Genomic DNA, 16847 nt, shown 5'->3' with positions numbered 1-16847 from the left:
TCTGAGATGCTGCATCAGAGGCAACACTGTTCTTTGAAAAGTAAGTGGTGTTGCACTCTGATTTCCCCTTCTCTGGACTTTCCACCGCCTACAGGACTTATGCTTGACTTGCTCCTCAGGTGGTGGTCTTGGGGTGCGGCGAGGGTGAAATCCCCATGTGTATCATGACAGAGTACAGCAGTTCACTATAGCAAGGCTCAGTCAAGCATCACCGTAGTCACAGAACCTAGTGAAAGTACCCGGATACCATTTTGACTCAGAGAGCAGGTGCATGATTAGGCAACATCCACTACCCTTGTCTATGCAGATAGCTTAAAACACTGGACTGGAGAAAACAGAAAAGGGTGGCTCACAGTCTCATAATCCAGCACAATAAGGATGGTCACAGCTAAGATTTTCCAGCATGTTGGCTAATTACGTACCTGCAGGTCATGTGCTCCCAGAGAAACAGACAGCGTAAAATCAATGCTAATGTCCCCTTTCTTGGTCCCAGACTCTTATAAAACCTCTTGGTAGCTCCTGCTCTTGGTTTCTTTGAGAAGCTAATGTGTTTAACCAGCAAATCTCTCTTGGTTGTTTAACATCATTGGATACAATTTCTATTTGTAACCAAATAAACTCTGACATGTATCAATTAACATTCCATAGCAACTTGGGGAAAATGATTAAGCCATAAAATCAAAGGTACTAAATTGCATATAAATTTTAAGTGTGTCATTCTGAAAAAAGTGTGTAGATGTAAAGAGCAGATGAAAGCAAAACACAAAAATGCCTCTGGTGGAGTATTTTTTCTTTACTCTCCACAAAATTATTGTGGTATTCTTGAAATTTCTGAAATAAGCTGTTGGCCAATGAAATAAATATTTAATATTCAAACTATGAAAGCCTCCCTAAATGATTTCCAAAATAACAGAACACACAGTCAATACATAATTATATATTTAAGGTTATCTGGAGTTGACACAAGTAGGCGTGCTCCTAAAAAGTTGAAGGAAAACGTTAACTTGAGAACTGTCAGTTTTTTTCATATTTTTGTAAAAGGAGGGAAACATACTAGATTCATATGTTTGTTAATTTCAGATGGTTTTTGCATCTGTTTTCTTTAGTCAGGACCCTCCTCAAATGTGGAAACATCACCAGGATTCCCAGAGACCTCTAATTCTTGAGTTGTGAAACCCAGGAAAGTGTTGAATGCTGAATTCACTGTACACCTGCAAGACTTGAGACACAATTCCTGAACCTTTCCCCAGTCTGATCATCCTTCTTTTGGACAGCAGCTTTATTTTCCTGCACTGACTTACGCAGCCTAACTTACGCTTTCAGCATAGCTCTTGCCATCAGTTCCCAGAACCAGGCTGACTCGTGGTGCTGCGTGAGCCAGTGCTGCTGGGGACGCAGGGTCAGCTCATCCAACCCATTCATTTTACAGATGAGAGTACTTTGACCCAGAGAGGAGAAAGGACTACCTCCAGATATCATACACATTTACTCAGTACAAAAGACTTGCCTTCTGTCCAGTTAATTTGGAGATGGCTCTTTGAGATGACCCGGGTGGTGCAGTGGGTGGGAAGCTAGAAGCTCTGAGCCCACTTTTCCTCCACATTTGACAGAGGACTTGGCCGTGGGCATGCGATAACTGTTTTCTGGTTGTCTTCCTTGAGCACTGCTCAAGGAACTATCACATCTGGAGCTACTTCCTACTCCCTGAGATGTCATAAGCACCTGCCCAGGAAAGCCTGCAGGGGTCCTTACCTCCACAGGGTGTGCCAGCAACTCTCCTGAGGAATTTAACCCACTCCTCCATCTCTGCCTGGGAGCTGGCCATGAGGACATAGGAGTCCTGTCCCATGCGATTCTGGTCCCATGAGGCTGGAGGAAGAAGCAGCACTTGTGAAGGTCTTAGAGTGATAAAGGTATGAGAGCAAGGGGAAGGGAAGGGAACAAGACCTAAATTGATTTCTTGGTTCAGTGAATCACTACCAGCCAAACAACACAAATGTGTTGTCTAATTATCCTCAGTGGACCTGGATATCCGGGCACTCTTACTGTTTTTGCTGAAGCTCTAACTCTACAGACAAATCATTAAACACAGTGGTTTGCAATTGGCGTAGCTGGGGCTGAGGGCTGCTTTCATTAAGAGGACAGAAGTCATTTCCTGCCAAAAGGAAAAGGAAGTTCGTGGTGCAGTTTCAGCATGGAGGAGACAATTCAGCCCATAAAAGTTAGAAGACCTTAGATCATCACGCCAGTCACGGATACTTTCCTAAGCTAGCCTTGAGCTCAGTTGCGGGGGTAGGGTAGGAGATGACAACCTCCGGTGGGAGTGACAGTGAGTACATGTGTGCTTTTTTCACAAAATTCGTGCTTGGTGTTCATATTTCTGCTCTCCTGACCACACAAGACCTTGCAAATGTAGGTTCTCAATACTCAGTTAATGGATACATGAAACTTGTTAGAACTTTCTTTATCATTTTCACTTCAAATCTAAGATTATAGATAGGTGTAGTGTTTCTTCGGTTGGTGTTCTCAAACGGACAAAAAAGATGGGAGAAGGCCGGGCGCGGTGGCTCACGCCTGTAATCCCAGCACTTTGGGAGGCCGAGGCGGGCGGATCACAAGGTCAGGAGATCGAGACCATGGTGAAACCCCGTCTCTACTAAAAATAGAAAAAATTAGCCGGCGCAGTGGCGGGCGCCTGTAGTCCCAGCTACTCGGGAGGCTGAGGCAGGAGAATGGCGTGAACCCGGGAGGCGGAGCTTGCAGTGAGCCGAGATTGCGCCACTGCACTCCAGCCTGGGCGACAGAGCGAGACTCCGTCTCAAAAAAAAAAAAAAAAAAAGATGGGAGAAATTGAAGGCAACAGAGAGAGAAGGAGATGAAGGGAAAGAATGTGGGAAAGTGAAAACTAGGGAGAAAGAAGCAAGAGAGGGAAAAGAAGAGTATCAAATACAGGTCTTAGACCATGAAGTTAGTTAGTCAGATCTGAGACTTGAACTCTAACTTCATCCATGGACCTGCTTGCAAATGGAAATCCTCAAAGTTGGGATTTTCTTTAGTTGGTTAAAATAAAAAGGTCTTAGCAGGGACAAGAAAATAATAGTGATCCCTTTCAATTATGGGATACTATTAAATTTCAAAGTGCCTTTGTAAGCATCAACCCACTCTTCTCACAATGGCAGGCCATCTCCCTCAGAGAGCTTGTTCTAGCTGAGTAGTTGTGCCTAAACCTGTATTTCCCTGCAGGGCAGGAAAAGACGTTGAAATCCCCTTTGGTTCTGGTCTCTTGGACCTATCTTAACATCACTGAGCCTCACCTTCCTTCACCCTTTGGGATAACCTGATTCTGAATCCATCTTGTCATTGGGTCATCAGCTTTTCTGACTGGAAGGCTCAGTCCATTAAAACCCTGGCATTGAGAGTATCCTGAGAACTGGGTGTTTTCAGAAGTAAAATGGTAAGTTAAAAATACTCAGGGAAGAATGAAAAGACCCTCTAGGAATTGCAATATCCCTTTGAAATAGAATAAGGAGTTAGTATTATTTCCATTTTATAGATAATAGAACTGAATCCCAGGGATGCAAAAGCACCAGTCCATCAGTATCCAGTGAGTTGCTGCCAAATGCAGGGCAAGTCCGTCGGTCTCCTTACTCCCATGAAAGATTCCACTGGCCCATATCGCTTCTAAATTTGACCTTGGACAAAATTTATCTGGTGTCTTTCCCCCCCCTCTCTCCACCATGCCTCAACTCCAGTCTACTATGTTGTTAAAACATGCCTTCTCAGTTTCCCCTGAGTCCTGGGAGGTCCTTTTGTTCTGTCATGAGCAACCCCACTGGGAAACACCCAGGTCTCAAGATGTTCCTGAATGAAGAGGACTTCCATGGACTAATTCTTCTGGTTAGGAGAGCTGATGACCTGAAGACAGGATGATTGAGAATCACGTTGTACCAAAGGGTGAAATAATGTGAAGCTTGATGATATTAAGATAGGTCCAAGAGATAAGAACCAAAGGGGGTTGGAAAGGTTTCTGTTGTATTTGGGCATAATTGGGGTGCTAGGACAGACTTTCATTAAGAGGAATTGACTGACATTAATACAAAGCTCATGAACAGCAACTCTGACCTCAGGCACAATTTATCTGACTTAAACACAACTTGTTCGACATGTGTTACCCTTTGGGCTGTTTCTCTTGTTGGAAATGGACATCTCTTCTTTTCTTAATCTGCCTGAGGAACTCCTGTCCATTCTTTAAAACCCAACTCAAATGTTACCTTTTTTAGGGACCTTTCTTCCCCCTACTCCAAGTTGAGTGGGGAGTCCTTATTCTATTATCCCTTAATATCTTGTTCTTACCTCCGTCACTGCAGTAGCTAAATTGTCTTGAGCAATAGTTTCCTTACAGGTGCAATGGAGATATTATTTAATATGTCCAAAACTGATGCCCTTACCTCCCATACCCTGAAAAAACTTGCTACATGCACAAATCTCAGCAAATCCATATTTTCCACTGTTTAGGCCAAAACTTTGGAGTCAATGTTGATTTCTTTTTCCCATATCCAATTAATTAGCAAATGAAGCCCTCCCTACCTTCAAAATGTGATCAGAAATTGCCTACTTCACAGCCCCTTCATCATTGCTATCTCTGACTTGGATTCTTGCAAAAGCCTCCTCACTGACCTCCTTGCTCTACCCTTGCCCCCACTACTTACTTTTATTTTCAATTCAAAAGAATTTTAAAACATGAGTTATGTCATGTCACACCTCTGCTCAAAACGTTCCAGTGGCTTCCCATCCTTCTAGCAGAAGAGCTAAAGTTCTCACATTGCCTACAAGTGTCTATGAAATCTGTGCCCACCCCTGAGCAAATGTCCTATTTTTGTCTCTTGCCATCACTTCACTCTAACCACACTGGCCTCCTTGACCTTCCTTGAACATATGAAATAGACTCAGAGACTTTGCACTGTCAATTTCCACTTCCTGGAATGCTCTTCCTCCAGCTGTGCTCTTAGCTGACTCCCTCATTGCCTTCAGATCTGTGCCTAAAGGTTACCTTCTTAATGACACAAACTCTGCCGGCTCTGTTCACAATAACCAGTCAACCGTCTCAGCCAGCACCTTCTCTCTCTTTGGTTTAATTTTCCCCATAATTGTTATCCTATCGGAAAAACTACATAATTTGCCCATATATTTGGTTTGCTGCTAGTCTCTTCCCACATAAGGTGTATGCAGGCTGCTTAGTTCTTTGCCACATTCCCAGTCCTGCAATAGTACTTGGCTCATAGGAGATGCTCAATGAATTTGTTGTATAAATGAGTGACAACAGATCATAAAGTGGTATGAGAACTAAATAACATATGCAACAGAAGGAGCAACCTCTTATCCCTGATGATTCCCTGGGGTGGGAGGAGAATAGATAGTTATTCTATGAAAGGTCAGTAGCGAGAGGGAAGCCTACCCTAAATTGTTGCCTGCCTTCAATTAAAAAAAAAAAAAAAAAAACTAGCATGACTACAATTAAAAGTTTCTGTGTGGTGTTTGTGCAAATAAAACTGGTGATCACAGAGAGAGGATCCTATCTAGGAAGCCCATTTCTTATACCAGCATTAGCTGCGGAGAATCATCTTGCAAAAGAGGATGATAAAAAGAGGAACTCAAAATTCTCTGTTATAACATGAAGGATGTCTCACTTTAGGGTTGGGTGGAACCTTGGAAGATGATGGTATCTTTATGAAAATGGTTTCCTATCTTATTATTACTTTAGAATTATTTGTCCTTATGAGATGTGTGTGAGGTGTGTGTGTGTGTGTAAGAGAGAGAGAGAGGCCGGGTGCGGTGGCTCACGCTTGTAAACCCAACACTCTGGGAGGCTGAGGCAGGCGGATCACAAGGTCAGGAGATGGAGACCATCCTGGCTAACACGGCGAAACCCCGTATCTACTAAAAATACAAAAATTTATCCGGGCGTGGCAGTGTGCGCCTGTAGTCCCAGCTGCTGGGGAGGCTGAGGCAGGAGCATGGCATGAACCCAGGAGGCGGACCTCGCAGTGAGCCAAGATTGCACCACTGCACTCCGGCCTGGGCGACAGAGCAATACTCTGTTTAAAAAAAAAAAAAAAAGAGAGAGAGAGAGATAGAGAGAGAGAAAAACAGAATCTGAGAATTCCTCTAGCAGGCCAGGAGACTGTTGCAAACATGAATGATAATGACAGAACAAATCTTCCTCCTGCACTGGTATAGCAATTTGAAGAGTAGGTATTTTTGGTGCAAAGCCCACAGTGAATCTTCAGCTGGATCTCTCAGTAGGGTTACTCTAGATTGAAAACCCAGGCTTTAGGACACACATGTTACCATGGATGGCTGTGTCCCATGAATTGCACTGGGAGAGGCATCCTAAGAACAGAATAACCTTTGTGGAAAGGGAGAGAGATATTGCTAGTGAGGAGAGACTGAAAAAGCAGGCTTTCCTGCTTTTCCTCTGAAGAGAAAGAGAGGAAGATAGACCTTCAGATTAAAAAGCAAGGGAGGATGGGAACAGTGTCTCACATCTGTAATCCAAGCACTTCAGGAGGCTGAAACAGGTGAATTGCCTGAGGTCAGGAGTTTGAGAGCAGCCTGGCCAACATGTGAAACCCTGTCTCTACTAAAAATACAAAAATTAACTGGGCATAATGGCATGCACCTCTAGTTCCAGCTACTCGGGAGGCTGAGGCAGGATAATTGCTTGAACTGGGGAGGCAGAGGCTGCAGTGAGCCCAGATCGCACCACTGCCCTCCAGCCAGGGCAACAGAGCAAGACTCTGTCCCCACTTCAAAAAAACAAAAGCAAAAACAAAACAAAACAAAAAAAGACAAGCAAGACAGTGCCCATGAGGGGACCATCTAGGAACTTAAAAATTTTTTTATTTGTATTCTATAAATGGTCATAGCCAAGTTTAGGATTTTTTTTCTGCATTATAATTATCTCTAGATTATTCCCAAATATCAAACACTGATATGACATGCACTGTATCAAATGCTTCACATTGATTTCCTTATTTAATCCTCACTATCATCATTATTATCCCCATTTTATAGACAAAAAATCAGAGGCAAGGAGAAATTAAGTAACCTCTTACACAAATAGTAAGTGCCAGGGTCAGGGCAGGCTGGCTCCAGACTGGACACTTCTAACCTCTATGCTATGCTGCCTTCTCCATCAACTTTCTTAAGCACACAGTCACCTTGTGTGAGTGGGAAGGAGAGGGGGAAGAAAAGAGGCACTCAGGGGCCGCGTGGCCACCCCTGCTGTGGCCAGTACAATAGTAGCAGCAAGGCTACACAGTCAGATTAACCTCTAGTCCCAGAGCCTCTGGCAGGGCTAGCGCTAGCATAGGAGCAAGAGACAGGGAGAAGGATGGAAGCATCTCAGCATGGCAGATTCAGGAGCATGACCCAAACTCCCCTTGTTCCAAATGCATTCGAGGAAGGAAACTCTTGATTTGAAAGAGGCACCCTCCAAGGTGCCAATCATGTGTGCAATGGTGAGATGCAATGGGTGGAACCATCTGAGGCTGCTGACTTTTTATAATTTTTGACCCTTCGAAATGGCAATTTCACATGGTTCCATTTACATTTTAACTGTTAAATTTAATGACCTACTCACCTTCTAGACTGAGTTCATTTTAGTGAGTACAGAAGGTGCACTTTTCATGTCAGTGGCTCAGTGCCTTGTACAGTACCTGGCTCCTAGCACACACTCATGAAATGCTTACAGAGTTGAACAAAATGCTCACCTACTTATTTCATGGGCATTATTCAAGCACTTGATACTAGTTAATAAACTGCAATAGCTTCATTAACTGTATACAGAACCACTGTGGGTTCTCAATAGGCTGGTTGGTTAGTTAGTTGAATGAGTCTCCAAATATAGCTTTGACTTCTAGAATCCAGAAGTAAAATGGGAATTTTACTTCTGCATTGCACCTCTGTCCTACCTGTTGTGGCCTACCTGGAATGATTTCAAAGACAAACTTCCCAGCTTCTTCTGGGTTTATGGCGATCTCCTTGATTGTACTTCCTGGTAGATGCATGCAGCCCTGAAAGATGAAAAGTCAGGCCTTAAGGATAAGCAGCAATTTAACGCCTATAAACTAAAATTGAGTTGGAGAACAGATAGGATAATGATAGGATGGGGTGGAGAGCAGGAGGGTAGGGACATGGGAAGCTAGCCTCCCAGTTTTAATGGGGCCCCTTCTGCTGCTCAGGCCTCGGGCAAATTAAAGGGCAGCTATTCCAGAGCAAACCAGATGCCCAGAGAAAGACAAGGTTCTGATATAAGAATAAGCTAAGAGAGTTCCATCACCAGTACTTGCCTCTTCCCACTTTTCCAAGGACACAACTGCATGGTCAAACGAGACACTTGGTCTTTGTGAAGGCAACACTGAGGCTGGGGAGACCATACTGCCTGCCAGGCTGCCAGAGGGGTTCAGGGAGGACTGAACCACTCAGGTCACCATTTGAGGGGATGGGGTATTGAGTAGCAGGTGCCTGCATCTTCACTAACCACCTCTAATGTATTATTCATTTAGTCCTTCCAGCAGGCCTCCAAGCAAAGCATCATTATGCACATTTTATAGGTGAGGAAAAGAGATCAGAAAGCTTCTGTAATCTACCCAAAGTTATAGAGCTAGTAAGTGCCAGAATAGTAGTTGATCTCAGAAGTCAGTCCAAAGCCAGCGCTCTTCACCATCAAAGCTGAGGTGGTGGGAAATGGTCCCACCACCAAGCCCAGATCTATGAAGGGTGACTGAGGGTTTAATAGGATTTGTGACCTCTTATACACGGATATATTATCAGAAAAACAAGCCACTTCCACCATGTGTGTGCATGGTGCTTTATCACTTACAGTGCATTTCACTTGGGATATTTTTTTTTTTTTTTTGAGATGGAGTCTCGCTCTGTTGCCCAGGCTGGAGTGCAGTGGCATGATCTCAGCTCACTGCAACCTCTGCCTCCTGGTTCAAGTGATTCTCCTGTATCAGTCTCTCGAGTATCCAGCACTACAGGCGCCTGCCACCATGTCTGGCTAATTTTTTGTATTTTTTTTAGTGGAGACAGGGTTTCACAGTGTTAGCCAGGATGGTCTCGATCTCCTGACCTCGTGATCCGCCCACCTCAGCCTCCCAAATTTCTGGGATTACAGGCGTGAGCCACCTCGCCGGGCCCACTTGAGATAATTCATTAGACCCCCACAACAGCTCCATATCCAGAGCACAGCAAGATTTATCACTGCCACTTTGCAGATGAGGAAATTGACACTTTGAACGTCTAAATGACTGCACAAAGTGAGATAGTTAATGTGCACTGGATCTAGTTATTCAAAATTTATACCTCACTGGCTGTTGAAGGTAGCAGGCCTGGTTCTGAGTTGAGTAAACACACGTCTTTATTTCAAAACAAAGTACGGATGGAGACGATTGGTGGCAGAGAACACTATAAAGGCAAAAGAGTCTTAAGGATATCTCAGAAGTAAGATCCACTCAGGAGCCTAAGAGAATAAATGTTTCTTGAGGATCTAGAAATAAAAATGCCTAAGACTGAGAGAGAACAAGACAAAAAGGAAGAGGAGGAGGAGGGGAAGGAACAGAAAGGGCAGGAGAAGGAAGAAGAGAAAGAACAAATGGGAGGAGAATGAGGATGAAAGACAAGGAAGGGGAGAAGGGAGAAGGGGAAGGAGGAGAAGAAAAAGCAAATCGGTCTAGAAAATGAAATTCTGCAATTCCTCTACATTCCTCTAATTTTATTATTTAAAAATAACCTCCACCTACATGGTCCTCACCATCTTTAATAAATCACATCAATGCCTTCAGAAAAAACGACCCTGAGGTTGTGCTGCTGAGCTACTTTGGATGAGTTATGGTGCCAGAATAAAAGGCCTTGTTGCTTTTAGACAGGATAGAGCACTGTCTGGTAAGGAGAGAAGGAAAGGGCAATCGCAGAGGTGTCTGCCTCCCCTAAGTACCCCTCTAAACTGTCATTTGGTACCCAAAATCATTTCATCAGAAATCGTAACAATAAAATACTAAAAATATACATGCCATGTATTGAGCAGTCCCAAAGTGTCTGACTCTATGCTAATTGCCCTGAATATATCAGCACATCTAATCTTCATAAGAAGTCTAGGAGGGAAGGACTGTTATTCTCCCCCATTGGAGAAAGGAAGAAGCAAAGGTCAAAGAAGTTAATTAGCTGACCCAGGATCACAAAAGCTAGATAATACGAAATCTATGATTCCAGCCTCAGTCAGTGTGATTCCAGAATTACAAATAAGGCTTCACTTACAAGTCCCACTTGCTGAGAGAAGTAACAATCAGAGTTAAACATGTTCACACCACGGTGTAAATGACTAATTCCTCGCACTCAGCATGAGAGTGTTGAACTTCATAAATGGCAAGAGGAAGGCAAGTAAGAGGAAGAGACACCAGTAGGGGTGAAGATGGGGACACTAATGGGGAAGGAAGAATTGTTCGAGGAAGAGAAGGGCCCAAGTTGCCCAGAGCCACTTTCATGTACTTAGCAAGTTGACTGGGGTGGACTCAGTATAAAGATGGAAGGACAGAAAGGTTTATGCAGGAGGCCACAAGTGTTTCAGCAGTAAAGCAATGGAGACAGCTATGGCAGTGAGGTGCCAGAATATCTAGAGTTCTCTAGCTATAACTTTTAAATCTATTATAAATTCAGGTAGAACTACATTTTAGCCCAACTCCTTGTTAAAGCATTTTTCAAAATGTTTATATTGACTCATGAGAACTTAACTGTTACATTTTAAGCCACTTAAATACAGCTATTACTAAAATTTAAATTCTATAAGCTTACAATGAAATATTTTCTACTAAAAAGGTGAAGATACTTAAATTTTACAACTTTCTTATTCTTTACTATATTTTGCTATCATTTCTGCTGTTGTGGTTACTTCCATCTATTCTATCTGTGTGGTGGAAATCCTATACAATGTGGTTCTATAGTATGTCTCTTCTCAACTCTGAGTTCAGTGATATCACGTTGGTAGCTTGCATCAGTCATGATGGGAGCATCTGCTGCACAGAAATTAGCAAATGTTGCACTTCAATCAACTCTCCCATCAGAGGGCCCATTGTTAACTATTTACCGGCACGCCGCTGATAGACAACCACTTGTGGCGATGCCTCAGAAAACAGACAGATGAGACAATGGGACCACGGGTCTACCCTACTACTAGGATTGTCTGAGACCATCATTGTAACAGAAACTTGAGGGCAATAACCTGAGATTCTGTTCGAAACAATTTCCCTGACAAAGAACTTTCTAGAATGGTTTATATAAAGCTAGTTGATGGACTTACACAGCCTTATACTGTTAAAACCAGACAGGATCTTTCTGAGAACTCAAAGAAAAAATGCACAGACTGCCTTCTATGGGGCCACAGGATTCCCCAAAAGCACATACAGGAAAGTCTATCATACACAGTTCCATAATTTATTTACATTCTCCTTTGTCAGACGCTAGGTCCAATGTTTCTCATTATAAATAGCATTTAATATTCTTATTATTTCTTTTGGAACTTCACAGACCCAGAATCACTGTGTCTAAGGGTATGACAATTTTTTGTGTTTAGTAAATCTGGCCAAATGACTTTCTAGAAAGGTTGTACCAACCGACCCACACATCACCAGTGTAAGTGAGGGCCCTTACGCCTGATGCTTCCAAGATTATTGTGATGTTTCTGTTTTTTGATATCTTGGGGGATAGGATGTTTGTGTACATTCTTTTTAAATTTACAACTATTACACTTAAATTTAAAAAAAATTTTAAAGAAACTTTAAAAATTGTATGTGTAACCCCAGGATTCAGAGATAATCACCGTTAATACTTCGGTGTATGTCTTTCTAGACCTTTTTCTATAAATACAGATTCATGATATTTTTTCCAAGAATGGGATTAGTATACACATCACCTTCTGTTGTAAAGTGCTTTTCAAAGACAATATTATGGACATCTTTCTATCTCAAAAAGTATTAATTAGGAGCATCAATGTCTGAATTGTATTTTATTGTATAGATATGTAAGTGTAGCCTAATATAAGTTAGCCCCTACCACTGGGCATTGTTGTCATATCACTAATATAAACAATGCTGTGGGGAATCTACTTAATTATTGCTTGTGATAATAGTACAGACATCAGCCCAAATTCCTAACAGTGGAAAATTAATTAAATAAATTATAGAGCATTCATATAATAGATTGTTTTGACATAACTAAGAATTATATTATAGAGTCATATTTAGTGTTGGGGCCAATATTCATGAAGTATTTTTAATTTTTTCATCAAATAATATTTATTATACTCATTTTGCATTTATAATAGATGAGTTCCTAAATACATACGTATAGGGAAGGTTGAAAGTAGAGATGTAGGTGGCTATTTCTTACTGATGGGATTGTGAATAGTTTTTAAAGCTTTTGTAATGAAACTATACATATCAACATGCAGTAAAATACACTATTCTTTCTAAGAAATTATTATTTTATTCCTAAAGGTTTTATTTTTCTATTTTTCATATCTGAAATGAGTGTTGGATTTTTATCAACGCATTTTTCAGCCATCTATTGAAGGGTTGTGTGGTTTTGCTTACTTGACCTATTGATCTGATGTATTACATCAATAGATCTCCTCAAAATAAATTATCCTTGTCATCCTAGAAGTGTTACCTAATTATCTCAGGCTAATTTAGTCCTGAGAAGGCTTTGGGTTTCTTCCTCCCAGAAGTAAAGAGGAGAAGCAAGAGCCTTCAGATATTTATTTTACCCTTTGATATGAGTTTATGTTTTTACAAAACAGTTTTTTACACCTGCTTTATATCATTTGATCCTGTGACAAATGCAGGCCAGGTAGTATTGTCTGACTTTATAAAAGAATAAAGAGGGGTTCAGAAAAATTAAATAATTACAGGGCCAAACAGTGGTGGAGCCAGGAAAAGAACACGTCCTTTGATATAAAGTGCGTCTCACCCTCTACACTTCATGGAAACACACTCAGCTGCCCCTTTCATTGATGTGGGGTGGCCACACCTTACTGCCGTCTCCCTTACACTCTGCAGATAGGAAGACTTCCTCCATCGCCTTAAGACATCAACTGCCATCTTAGCCTGGAATTGCTTGGCTTTAATAAGGTCTGGGGTGTTTATAAAGAGAAGGAAGCCTGGTTACCATGGACAGAACACTAGGCAAGAGCCCAGTCTGTGGTGGGATCCCTGTGATCCTCCTCTGGCCTCTGCAGTGACAGACACTCAGAATTCAGAGCCCTTAGGTGGAGGAACTGGTTAACCGAGTCCTGCTGATGTGTAATGGATTCTCAAGCCTGCCCTTAAAGAAAACTGTCCTCTTCCAAAATGACCTTTTCACTTTGGTCCCATCCACCCCCAATATCTACATACTTCTTGTCCTCATCTTTCTCGGGATTTTGTTCTGACTCCAGAAGGTTCTAGAGTCGGTCTTCCCGAATAAGCTCCTTCTGGCCAAGCCCATACTTCCATCTCCACAGACATGAGTTCTAGGTGGGTGACCAGCTGTGCTGGATGCCCTGAGACATCCAGTTTGCACCTGGGATCCTGGCGTAATTGTTCAGAGCATCATCTTTTATTCTCGCACACCACAATGGCCAGGAAAGCAATGAGGTTGGCCAAAGAGACCTAGGCCCAAGATTTAGGATTAAAGCCCATTCTCACAGCCTTATCCACGGCATCAGGAAATCCTGTTTGCTCTACTTTCAAAGTATATCCAGAAGCTGACCATTTTCCTCCAGCCCATAACTCCCACTGAGCCCCTAAACATCATAACCCCTTACCTAGATTACTTGAGTCTTCCCCCTGCTCTATTTTTGAGCACAGTAGCTAGAGCTGTCTTTTTACAAATTAAACCAAAAACTGTCACTCTCTGCTCAGAGCCCTGCAACGCCTCCCTGTGGCCCTCAGTGTGAATGCTCAGGTCCTTACAGTGGCTTGCAGTGCCCCAGCAGTCTGTGCCCCTGACCCCTGACTGCCCTCTTGCTTCTCAGACCTCATCCCCTCTGATTCCTACCTGCTAGTTCTGCTCCCACCACAGTGCCCTCCTTGCAATTCCCCATCCAGGCCAGGCATGCTCCCTTTGGGGCCTTAGCACCAGCTGTTCTCTCTCTGCCTGGAACACTCTTTCCCCCAGAGATCTACCCAGCTTATTCCCTCTCCTCTGTAGTTTTGATCCCAGTGTCACCTGCTTCATGAGGTCATTTGACCATCCTTTTAAAAATTACATCTTCCCTTAACTATCGACACCTGCTAGCTCATCCTATTTTTTCCTCACAGAACTAATCTTTTTCCTAACAAATTACATACTTTTCTTATTTGTTATGCTTATGTGTCTTTTCCTCCATATTCTAAGTTGTGTGTGGTAGAGATTTTTATCTGTTTTGCTCATAGTTTATTTCAAGTACCTAGAACAGTGTCTGGCATATAATAAATGCTCAGTAAATACTTACTGAACAAACAAATCAATGAGTCCCACAATCGGTTTTCCTGAACCCAAATCCACTTTCTCTGAACCCTTGACTGAGTGTCACCACCATCACTGCCCTGTTGCCGGTCTTGACCTAGAGCCACGTGTAGGAAACTCCACAATGCCCATCCTGGGACTTCCTAGAGGACCACGCTGTCATCTTTGCAACTCAGTTTATGTATCTAGAAAATGGTGTAAAGGAAAAAGCAATTTCCTTTCCAATGGGTGTGTCTGGTCCTATTAAGAAGGCCCCTGTGAGTTTAAATGCAGTCCCAGCGGACTCCAGGCCCGCCTCCTCTGTGCCTTATGAACGGGACAAACAGCCTGGCTGGTACCTGGGGCTTCGTGTCCTCTTCATCCTTGTAGTAGTAGAGCTGCTGTGCCCTCAGCACAAAGTACCTCTGCTGCCAGTTCTTCACGATGGACCTCTGCTTCTTCAGCCAGCCCATCTTGATGGGCCTCTCCAGCGGGTTGGGGGTGGACGATGGATGGAAGGCCGCCATCTGCTCGCCAGTCATCACACTCCTTGACCGAGCTATAGAGAGGAAAAGACAGGCCGACTGACTGAGGGACATGGGGCAGTGAGCAAAGAGTGGGCGGAGAGGAGGGAGGAACCCCAGAGGGGCCGAGAAGCGAGGGGGGCACGACAGCCAGGTTCAGTTCAGGGGTCCGGATCTGAGCCAGAGAAAGTCCCCCCTGAGCCAGAGAAGCAGCCGAGGGGCCAGCTCCCGGTCAGGGCCAGGCCAAGAACAAAACCCAGGCGGCGGCCAGTGGCCTGGTGCACAGGCAGTCCGGCACCGCGGCGGGCCCCGTCATTCTGCAAAGCGAAAGGTTGGCTGGAGCCTTCTGAAGAGGAAGTGGCCACAGCATCTGACAAAAGGTGCTTCCTTTTTCCTGCGTGGGAGTCAGTATCTGACAAGAGAGAGGAGAAAATAATGCCTCACTCTGAAGGCTCGGGGTGAGTCCCACGCAGCTGCAGAGGCCGCCGGAAGCTGCCCGGGCACTCTTCCACAGCGGCCGGCTAGAGGAGGGGCCACACGCCACAAGCTGTGCTAGCTCCCACCTCGCTGTCCAATGCAGGCCTCCTCCAGCGGACCCCACTCAAACCCCAGCCCCCGGCCACAGGGCCAGCCTGCAGGGAGTTGGCACCTTCTGAATTCTCCTGCCCAGTGCCATTCTGTCCCCTGTCCACGGAGAGTATCCCAGCCCTTTATGCTGTACAAGCAGCTCGCTGCTGCTGCCTTCCCATTACCTTTACAGTTAGATTGTCACTGCCAATAGAACTCAGAAGCAGGATTTGAAGACAGAGCCCCTTGAACCTGCTGCATGGTATAATTGGCTTTTATTTTCACACAGGAAGTCTGCTTGTCATTTGATTAAGTCCAGCCTGTACCTCCACATCTTGTCTCCATGGGAACTCCCACCCAGGGCCACTCTCTCCTTTCCTTCCCTACGCAGCACTCCATCGATCATCCTGGTCCCCATTCAACACTTCCTTCTGAGCCCCACCTTCCTTCTTTCCAAGCCAGTTCAACGATGCCCTTGTCTCCTTGGGCTGTGCTGCCCTCCACACTTGCTAATACCCAGTGTCTGCACCCCTCTCCTTCTGCCAAGTGTTGCTGGAGGAAGGCTCCATCTTCCAACCCCCTTTTTCAGGTTTTGTCCGTCGGTCCCTGGACCACTCACGACACAGCTAAACTAAGCCATCAACTCTACTCTCACCCCATTTCATTTCACCTGATTGGAGACTAGTTCTACCTTTCCTGACTTTTTGACAGTGGATAAATTATGCTTCTCTGAGCCTCGGCTTCCTCACTTGCTAAATTAGGATAATAATACTTCCTAGTTTATGGAATTGTTGTAGAGATTAAACAAACGTATGCAAACCACTTAGCACAGTCCCTGGTCAAAGGTAAGTACATGCTACTCTTACTATTTTTATCAACAGATGACTTTACTTCCTACTAGAAGGATGGGGGTCATCACTGAGAGCTTCTTCAACTTCCCTCTTCACTTGAAAATGTCATTCCATCATCAAGCTTCCTCTCTTTCTTCTTTCCTATCTTTAATGCATTAAATTGCCAACACCTCCTCATTGATTTTGAAAAATATATTCAGCGGGTACATATGCTGGTTTGTTACATGAGTCCATTGCATAATCTGGTGGGGATTGGGTTTCTAGTGTACCCATCGCCCAAATATTGAACATTGTAACCAACAGGTAATTTTTCAGTCCTCACCTCCCTCCTGCCTTCCCCACTTTTGGAGTCCTCAATGCCTATTATTCCCATCTTTATGTC

General features: G+C 43.8%; 1 protein-coding gene across 2 annotated transcripts in view; it reads right to left on the bottom strand.

The window, feature by feature from the left end:
* The window catches only part of ARHGAP25 (Rho GTPase activating protein 25), a 91960-nt gene that overhangs the window by 36548 nt on the left and 38565 nt on the right, over window positions 1–16847 (bottom strand). For both annotated transcript variants that reach the window (XM_073023047.1, XM_007970393.3), the window contains exons 2-4: window positions 14883–15082; window positions 7988–8075; window positions 1753–1869 (exon numbers count right to left, since the gene is read on the bottom strand). In XM_073023047.1, the coding sequence (XP_072879148.1) occupies window positions 1753–1869; window positions 7988–8075; window positions 14883–15065 (388 nt within the window). In that variant the 5' untranslated portion in view covers window positions 15066–15082. The remainder of the gene's footprint in view (window positions 1–1752; window positions 1870–7987; window positions 8076–14882; window positions 15083–16847) is intronic.

The sequence above is a fragment of the Chlorocebus sabaeus genome, chromosome 14, assembly GCF_047675955.1.
Source record: "Chlorocebus sabaeus isolate Y175 chromosome 14, mChlSab1.0.hap1, whole genome shotgun sequence".
Taxonomy (NCBI): Eukaryota; Metazoa; Chordata; class Mammalia; order Primates; family Cercopithecidae; genus Chlorocebus; species Chlorocebus sabaeus.
The sequence above is the reverse complement of the archived record's forward strand: the minus strand, read 5'-3'. Positions and strand labels throughout refer to the sequence as shown.